General features: G+C 53.6%; 1 protein-coding gene across 1 annotated transcript; it reads right to left on the bottom strand.

Annotated features, from left to right (window-relative positions):
* Window positions 1-1,048: 1,048 nt before the first annotated feature.
* On the bottom strand, window positions 1,049-8,024 carry LOC144115959 (uncharacterized). The gene is made up of 5 exons (XM_077650601.1): window positions 7,551-8,024; window positions 7,385-7,503; window positions 5,886-7,295; window positions 3,089-3,205; window positions 1,049-1,187 (listed from the first exon to the last, which is right to left on the bottom strand). Exons 1-5 carry the CDS (start codon window positions 8,022-8,024, stop codon window positions 1,049-1,051), a joined length of 2,259 nt encoding a protein of 752 aa, XP_077506727.1.
* Between the last annotated feature and the right edge of the window lie 281 nt (window positions 8,025-8,305).

Consider the following 8,305-nt stretch of genomic DNA (forward strand, 5'->3'; position numbering starts at 1 on the left):
GCGAAGCGAAGGATTTGAGAGATGAACTATTAACAATATGGTCATGCAATGAATTCCAGTCTTGAATTGCTTGTGTAAAAAAAAAACTTAAATGTATTACTGGGTGTTTGATATTCTACTAAATGTTTTGAATGTAGTTTCCTATGCTTTCGAGTTGCCGAAGGTGATAATTATTGGTTAGAGTCAATGTTTAGGGCTCCAGATAAAAGAAGATAAATAAATATCAGGCGGGTATTCTTTGCTCGAATACTAATGGTGGGAAGGCTAGCCTGTAATAGAAGTTGAGATGGGGAATCGAGGCGACGATATCTGTTAAGAACAAATCTGATAGCCTTCCGCTGCACACCTTCCAGTTTAGATGCCAAATGCTTTCTGTCAGGAAACTAGCATATTATATTCAATGACTGATCGTACCTGGGATGTGTATGCAAGCAATCTAGTTTCAGGTGTGGTGAATCTGATGGAACGTCTTAGTGAGCAAAGAGCGGAAAATGACTTGTTTGTTACATGTGATACCTGTTTGTCCCATCTTAAATCTGAATTGAGATAATTATTCCGAGGTATTTATATTCGGTAACAGTCTTTAATATCGTACCTCTGTATCTATAAGTGAAAGTCAGTGGCAGTTTCTTCATTGGTATTGTCATCGCAACTGATTTTTTTTTTATTTAATGTCATCGGCCAATCCTTACCCGAAGTTCCTATTTTTTCAAGCACATTATTTAACTGCAGTTGATCTTCTGGGCTGTTAATTTGTTTATAAATTATACAATCATCAGCGAACATGCGGACTTTGACATCTGTATCATTATTTATATCGTTTATGTAGAACAGAAACAATATGAGGGCTGGTACTGTGCCCTGTGGAACTCCTGATGTTACTCGTGATTTCTCGGCGAGTTCCTCACAAGCATGCCATTTCGCAGACACTAAGAGGATAAACCGCGCTTGAGCGCTTCTGGGGATGAAGAAAGCTTACCTTCCAAATACCGGATGAGACACTGTAGGTCAAGGTTCGACCGCTGGTGCTGCGCAAAGTCGCTGGTGCTTACTGGGCCCCAAAAAAGGCGTCCTCGTCGTCCTCTTCCCGCGGCTTGTCGACAGGGGCTCGAGATAGGCAGTCCGCGTCGGTGTGCTTGCGTCCAGATTTGTAGACGACGGTGATGAACTCCTGGAGGCGCAAGCTCCTCCGAGCGAGGCGGCCGGAAAGGTCCTTCAAATTGGCAAGCCAACACAGCGCGTGGTGATCGCTGACCGCCTTGAATGGCCGTCCGTACAGGTAGGGCGGATTTTCGACGTAGCCCAGGCAATGGCGAGACACTCCTCCTCGGTCGTCAAATAGTTAGACTAGGCCTTCGATGGATAACGGCTTGCATATGCGGTTACTTTCTCCAGTCCGTCGCTTTTCCGCACGAGAACGGCACACGTTGCTTGCGTCGGTACGAGTTTCAGTGCTGGCGTTTTCATCAAAGTACCCGAGGAGCGACCGGTGGAGACTGTAAACGACGCTGAAGTTCCTTAAAGGCTTCCGCTTGCGGCGCTTTTCATTCTAATGGCACGTCTGCTTTTTCAGTCTCTGCGATGCGCGGAAAGTTCTTGACAAATCGTCAGTAAATACGCACACAGTCCGAGGAATCTGCGCACAGCTTTCTTTTCAGTCGTTGGTGGAAACTGCGATAGCGTCTGTTTTCTGTGGGTCTGGGTGTACTCCACCCTTGGTTACTATGGGGCCTATAGAAACAGCCCCGTTTTAAAAGTGAATTGGCACTTCTCTGTTTTCAAGGTTAGCCCGGACGACTTGATTGCCTCCAGCAATCCAGCAATCAAGTCGTCCTCCAGCAACAGTTCACAATAGAGATTGCCTCCAGCAATAGTTCGAAGCCTTTTCAGAAGGTCATTAAGGTTCGAGGCGAAGACAACGACGTCATCTAGGTACACGAGACAAATCTGCCACTTCAGACTTGCCAGTACTGTACCCATTACCCGTTGGGAAGTTGCTGGCGCGGAACAGTGTCACAATGGCATCATCTTGAACTCGAAGAGGCCGTCCGGTGTGATGAATGCGGTCTTCTCTCGGTTTCTTTCATCGACTTCAATTTGCCAGTAGCCGCTCTTAAAGGCCATCGAAGAGAAGTACTTGGCGTTGCACAGCCGGTCGAGTATGTCCTCGATAGGGGGGGGGGGGGGGGTGTAGACATCCTTCTTTGTTATGTTGTTCAAGCGGCGATAATCGACGCAGAACCGAAGTATGCCGTCCTTCTTTCTCAAACCAAAACAACCGGTGCCGCCTGCAGGGGCTCTTCGATGGCTGGGGCTTTTCGACAGCTGGGGCTCATTGACAGCTGGATGACGCCGTCGTGGAGCATTTCTTCCACTTGGTCCCAGACAGCTTGGCGTTCTTGTGGCAACACCCGGTAGGGGCACTGGCGAAGATGTCGGGCGTGCTCGTCGGTTACAATGCGATGTTTGCCAATCGGCGTTTGACGGGCTCTTGATGACGACCAGAAGCACTCGCTGTAACTTGAAGAAGGTTGCGTATTTGATCCTGTTTGTTCCGGAGGCTGGGCTGGGTTGATGTCGAAAGTAGGCGAGTTCTCTTGGTTAGGCGAATCTTCTGCGGATCGGTCGGAGTGGGCGAAGGCGTCTCGTATGGCGCATAGTTCGTCGAAGAAAGCAATCGTCGCTCCTCTGTTAACATGCCGGTATTCCTCGTTGAAGTTCGTAAGCAGGACTTCAGCTTGGCCATTGCAGGAATGTGCGATGACCCTTGCGATACCGATGACGCTTGAGTGGGGTGGGACGCTCACTTGCTCGACACTCAGGGCAACGAGCTATTCCAGAGTTCTCATCGAAGGGGTGGCCTCGTCCGTCGAAAGCGTGATCAGCTTGGATCGCTGGTCGACCCGCAAGAAAACGACGAATACCTGCGTCGAGAGGAGCATGTGCCTAACCACCTTTCCCGCTCACCATCGCAGTCAGCCTAGCGCTTCGCGTCGCCACAACGCAGCTACGGAGCTGCTCGTGGAAGGCCCCGCAGCCCCCGCAGGGAAAACTAACGAAAGCAACCTTTGGAGGTTATGTTGCTCACCAGACAAACGACGAAGATCCTCCACCGACCACGCCGTATGAACTGGCCGCACCCGCAATGCCGACGCCGCACACAAACAGCACCACAACCACGACACGATCCGACTTCGGAATGACGCTGCCACGAAGGAAAGCTCCGACGACACGCCCTACCCACGATTCACATACGCGACGAAGCGGTGACCCGACGCCGAGGACGACGGGCAACGCAAGAGCCAGGGCATCTGACTTAGAGGTGGCTTTCGACGGCCGCAAAGTTACCGCCCTAGTCGAAACAGGAGCCGATTATTCGGTGATGAACGGAACATTCGCCGCGCAGCAGAGGGTGGTCATGGCCGCTTATGACTGTCCACAAATCCGCACCGCAGGAGGCCACCTCATCATGTCATCGGGACGATGCACAGTGCAAGTGACCGTCAAAAGACATACCTATCCTGCGACCTTCGTAGTGTTACAGTAGTGTTCCCGCGAAGTGATCTTGGACATGGATCGTTACTTGAGGCTGTTTGGAAGATGGTAACAGGCGACGCAGCTCTTCTCGTACAATTTCGCGAATGACATCCTGCAGGTTTCCTCTGAATGCTGCGCCATCCGGCATGGTTGTCTAGGTCACTTGGAGCTGATGAGGGAAATGGCAGGCTCATGCTTCCAATGTTTTCTTAATGGTGACCGCTTCACTGGTGAATTCAGCGACGGTCTTCAGTGGATTGCGGGCCAAACCGCTGAAAACTGCCTCTTAAGCACCACGCATCGAAGGCTCCACCTTTTTCTCTTCCGTCATGACAGGATCGGCACGTCGAAAAAGGCGCTTCATGTCTTCTACGTACGCGGTCACTGTCTCATTCGGGTGCTGGATGTGTGACTGCAGAAGCTGCTGCGCTCTTTCTTTCCTGACGATGCTTGTGAATGCCTTGAGGAACTCTCGCTCGAATGATCCCCACTTCGCCAGAGAAGCTTCGTGGTTTTCGCACCAAATTCAGGCTGGGCCTTCCAGGGCGAGGAGAACGTGGCTCACATTAGTCTTGCCATCCCAACTGTTGAAAACGGCGACCCGCTCAAACTGGTCCAACCATTCGTCAGGATCCTTGCTCCCGGTGGACCGCTGTACGAAATGGGTTCAGCTTAAATTAAGGGCAACGCAGCGAGCTATGGAAAGAAAAAGATAGGTGCAACACAGAGAGACAGGAAGAGGGTAGAGTGTGTGAGGAAACAAAGGCGGGTTAATGACATCCGAGTCGAAATCAAGAGGAAGAAATGGGCTTGGGCAGGGCATGCAATGCGAAGGCAAGATAACCACTGGTCCTTAAGGGTAACGGAGTGGATTCCAAGAGGAGGCAAGCGTAGCAGTGGGCGGCAGTACATTACGTGGGCGTGTGAGATTAAGAAGTTTATGGGGATACGGTGGCCGCAGCCGGCAAAGAACAGGGTTATTTGGAGAGACATGGGAGAGTCCCCTGCCCTACAGTGGGCGTAGCCAGGCTGATAATGATGATGATGTAATGCGATTACCAAGGTACGATTAAATTATTTTCAAGGCAGCATGAAGCATGTTATAATATTCTTAGTTTTTTAGTAAAATACTCCGGTTAAGGGAATCAAACACCTTTGAAAAGTATATGAAAATACCCAGCGTATATCGCTTTTCTTATAGTTCTCCTAGAATTAACACTTTCTATGAAGCAGGACAAGCTCGGTAAGAGTTTTTTTCTGAAACCGTATTATATTCAGTTAGCATGTTATGTCTATATATGTGAACGAAAGTATAGACGGTACTGGGCGGCATTTTCGAGAATTTTATGAAAATTGATAGCATAGAAATATGTTTCTAATTTGTTAGATTAGTTTTCTCACCTTTTTTATGAAGAACGCAAAGCCTGTCAATCTCTCTCTTCACACGGCGCTGTCGCTGGTTGTCAGCGCATCGGTGCTTGAAATCAGGTTCCTCTTCTCGTGAGCGCACGCGCTTCGCCAGGGAATGCTTTGGACTAATTTCCTTCTACACGAGCAGCGGGTTTTCTTTTTTGTTGTTAGCAGCCTGACGAAAACGTTCATCCTGCGTCCGTCTTCCTGCTTCAACAGACACACTCTTGCGCTGTTGTTTTATAGTTGTCGTGGCAAGCCTGCCTCTGCACAGTGGGTATAAGCCGGCTAAAACGCTTAAACTGCGCACGCATACTGAAGCACAGTGAATGAATCAATAACAAAGGTGATAAACCGTAACGGCTGCCGGCGTAGCAGCGTACCTTTTAAAATTTCTGGCTGTTTAGCGGCGGGGGTTCGCTTTTGGAGTGAGTTGTATCTGACAATGGGCCTCCTGCACCTCTGGGAGCTGACACTTAATAAAAACTGCACATCTCCAACCGAAAATTTTAAATTTAACCCAACGTTTCGAAGGCGACTCGGCTCCTTCACCAGGGGTGACTGAGGGCTTCTTCTTCTTCTGTGGTTGTAGGGAAGGATGAAAGTGGGAAGACACGGGCTTCTCTACTGGAGGGCTAGCCTCCACGCCCACTGCCGGTGTGTCATAGGAGGAGAAGGGGAGGGGGGAAAAGATTGAAAGAGGAGAGGGTAGGCGCGCAGCCGCAGTGATAATCAGTTGACATATGCTGTCCCCTGTGGCCTATAGGCGGCCGGAGAGGCCGGTGGCCTCCAGGAAGGAGAGGAGGTGCCGGAAGGCCTTGGCAGGATGGTGACCGCCGGGGAAGAGAAGGTGGTCCGCTGAGGTGCAGGGGAGGCCCATGGAGTGGTAGTGCGCCTCCATGATAGTTCTTGCGGACACAAAGGCAGGGCAATCACACAGGAGGTGCTGGGTTGTCTCTTCTGGGTAATTGCAGAGGGAGCACCCAGGGGAGTCGGAGAGGCCAATGCGGAACAGGCGGGAGCCGATGTTGGCGCAGCCTACCCTGAGCCTCAGGAGGAGGCTGCGGTCCTTGCAGTGCAGGCCAAGATTTGGAAGAAGGTGTGGGGGATGGCCGTTAGCCACCCTGGGATCAGGGTGATCGAGGAGGAGGAGGCGGTCCACTATGCTCCTTACAAGGTCGAAGGAGCAGAGGTTCTTGGAGAGCGGAGTTCCTGGGGAGCGTTCCGCTTTAGCCAGGGAGTCCGCTTCCTCATTGCCCAGGACACCGACATGGGCCGGGGCCCAGGTCAGCCGGATGCGGGTACCTCTGGTGCACAGTTCGTCGAGCCGCCAAGCCAGCCTGCGTGCGATGGGTGGGCCCTTGAAAGGCCTTAGGAGGAGCTGGAGGGCTGCCCTGGAATCGGTATAGATGGCTGCCTCCTTGATCCCAGGGTGTTCGTTCAGGATGTCTGCAGCCAAATGGATGGCGGCCAGTTCGGCAGTTGTGGACGAGGCCACAAATAGGAGCCTGGACTGTCTGCTCGAGTGGAGCGATGAGGCAGTGCAGGCTGCAGCCACAGATGGACAGGGTTCTGGGAGGACGGAGCCATCCGTGAAAATGGGGACAGTGCCAGGGGGTTCGGCCTGGAGAACCGCAGCGACCTCCTGCCGTAGGCCCACAGCAGCAGTGTTCCGCTTCGTCCGGGAACCGGGTAGGGAGGGGTGGACTTCGTAGAGGTGTCCAAGGTCCGGACGAGGAGGGAGGGGGAAGGACTCGGGCTGTCCCCCAACAAGGTCTTCGAAGTACTGGGCCGCCTGACCCATTTTGGAGTTGGGCCTGGTGAGAAGGCGGTCCAAGAGGGGGCGCCCATCAGGCGCTTTGTGGAGGCGCTCTATGTGGCGGAGGGAGGTGCGCCTGGAGAGGAGCTCCAAGGGCCATGAACCTGCTTCTGCCAGGGTGGCAGCCACAGGAGAGGAGCGAGGGAGTCCCAGGCATAGTCGTATGGCCGCCCGCAGTTTACGCTCGATGGCCAAGTGTTGGGCCACGCTAAGCCGGACGAGGGGTAGAGCGTAGGTGGACTGCGGGACGGCCATGCCTTGGTAAAGCTGGAGTCCCAGCCTGGGGGTGATGCCATTGCCCTTAGCTAACAGGGACCGTATAGCCCCCTGGATCCTGGAGGACTGGGCCAGGAAGTGGCGCACTGCCGGGTTCCAGGTGAGTCGGACATCAATGAGCAGACCCAGATATTTCAATAGGCGGCTCCACGCGAGGTCGCGGCCACCAACGTGGAGGAAGGTGCGGCCAGGGCGGGCGCCAACCCTGGTGTTGAGGAGCATCGCCTGTGTTTTGAAGGGGAGATGCTGAGGCCTGCACGCTCCAGGAAGGCGGCAACAGCATTGATAGCCCGCTGCACGTTCTTAATGGTGTGGACCCTGTATCTGCGGGGCCCACGGCACCAGATGGCAATGTCATCCGCGTAGATAGCCACGTGGATGGGTAGCCGGAGGTCCTTGGGCAGGAAGTTGGGCAGGAGGGCCAAGACGGCGTTGAAGAGCAGGGGGCTAAGGACGCTCCCCTGAGGTACGCCACGCCAGATGTATCGCAGGGAGCCGGTGACATTGCCCAGACGGACACACCCCGGACATACTGCAGGAGGTTGTTGGAAATGCTCATGATGTTGAGAGCCTCCAGTATGGCCTCGTGTCGGATGTTATCGAAGGCGCCTTGTATGTCGAGGAGAGCCAGGCACACTACGTGGCGGTTGAGCTTCGCGTCTTCCAGGGTCGACACCAGGTCTGCAATGGAGTCAGCGGTGCAGCGATGGTGACGGAAACCCGATTGCTGTTCCGGGAAGTGGCCGGTGACGATGCCCACCCAAGACAGGCGTTCCAAGGCCATGGCCTCCATGACCTTTCCAGGAACGGAAGTGAGGGAGACAGGCCGGTAGGAGCTGATGGCCGATGGGGGCTTGCCCATCTTCAGGACGGGAACGACCAGGGCCGTTCTCCACGCATCGGGGAGGATCCCTGTCCGCCACACCTCGTTGAAGGAGGACAGCAGACTGGCCCAGTGGTCCTCGCCGAGGTTTCGTAACATCTGGTAAGTGATGCCGTCTATGCGGGGTGCTGTGCATCGCCTGGAGCGGTTGAGTACTGCAGAGAGCTCCCGGTGGGTGAAGGGCGCAGTGCAGGTAGAGGTTATGTCTGCTTCCCGAGGTGAAAGTCCTTGGAGTAGGCCAGGTAGAGCAGGAGCCTGGGTTGGAGGCCGGGAGTCCCCGAGGGGAAAAAGGCATCAGCCAGCCGTTCTGCTAGCTCTTGGCAGGTGATTCCAGGGAGACAGCAATGGCCAAGTGGGGCTTGAGTTGGGTCCGAGGAGCC

This window comes from Amblyomma americanum, chromosome 1, assembly GCF_052857255.1.
Source record: "Amblyomma americanum isolate KBUSLIRL-KWMA chromosome 1, ASM5285725v1, whole genome shotgun sequence".
NCBI lineage: Eukaryota > Metazoa > Arthropoda > Arachnida > Ixodida > Ixodidae > Amblyomma > Amblyomma americanum.

What these genes read in the sequence shown, in the direction of transcription:
- LOC144115959 (XM_077650601.1), bottom strand. Translation starts at nt 8,024, where the DNA reads ATGTTACGAAACCTCGGCGAGGACCACTGGGCCAGTCTGCTGTCCTCC. An exon ending in GCGGATGACATTGCCATCTG is followed by an intron (nt 7,296 to 7,384) that starts GTGCCGTGGGCC and finishes TGGAGCGTGCAG; the next exon opens with GCCTCAGCATCTCCCCTTCA. An exon ending in GGATCTTCGTCGTTTGTCTG is followed by an intron (nt 1,188 to 3,088) that starts GTGAGCAACATA and finishes CCTCGCTCGGAG; the next exon opens with GAGCTTGCGCCTCCAGGAGT.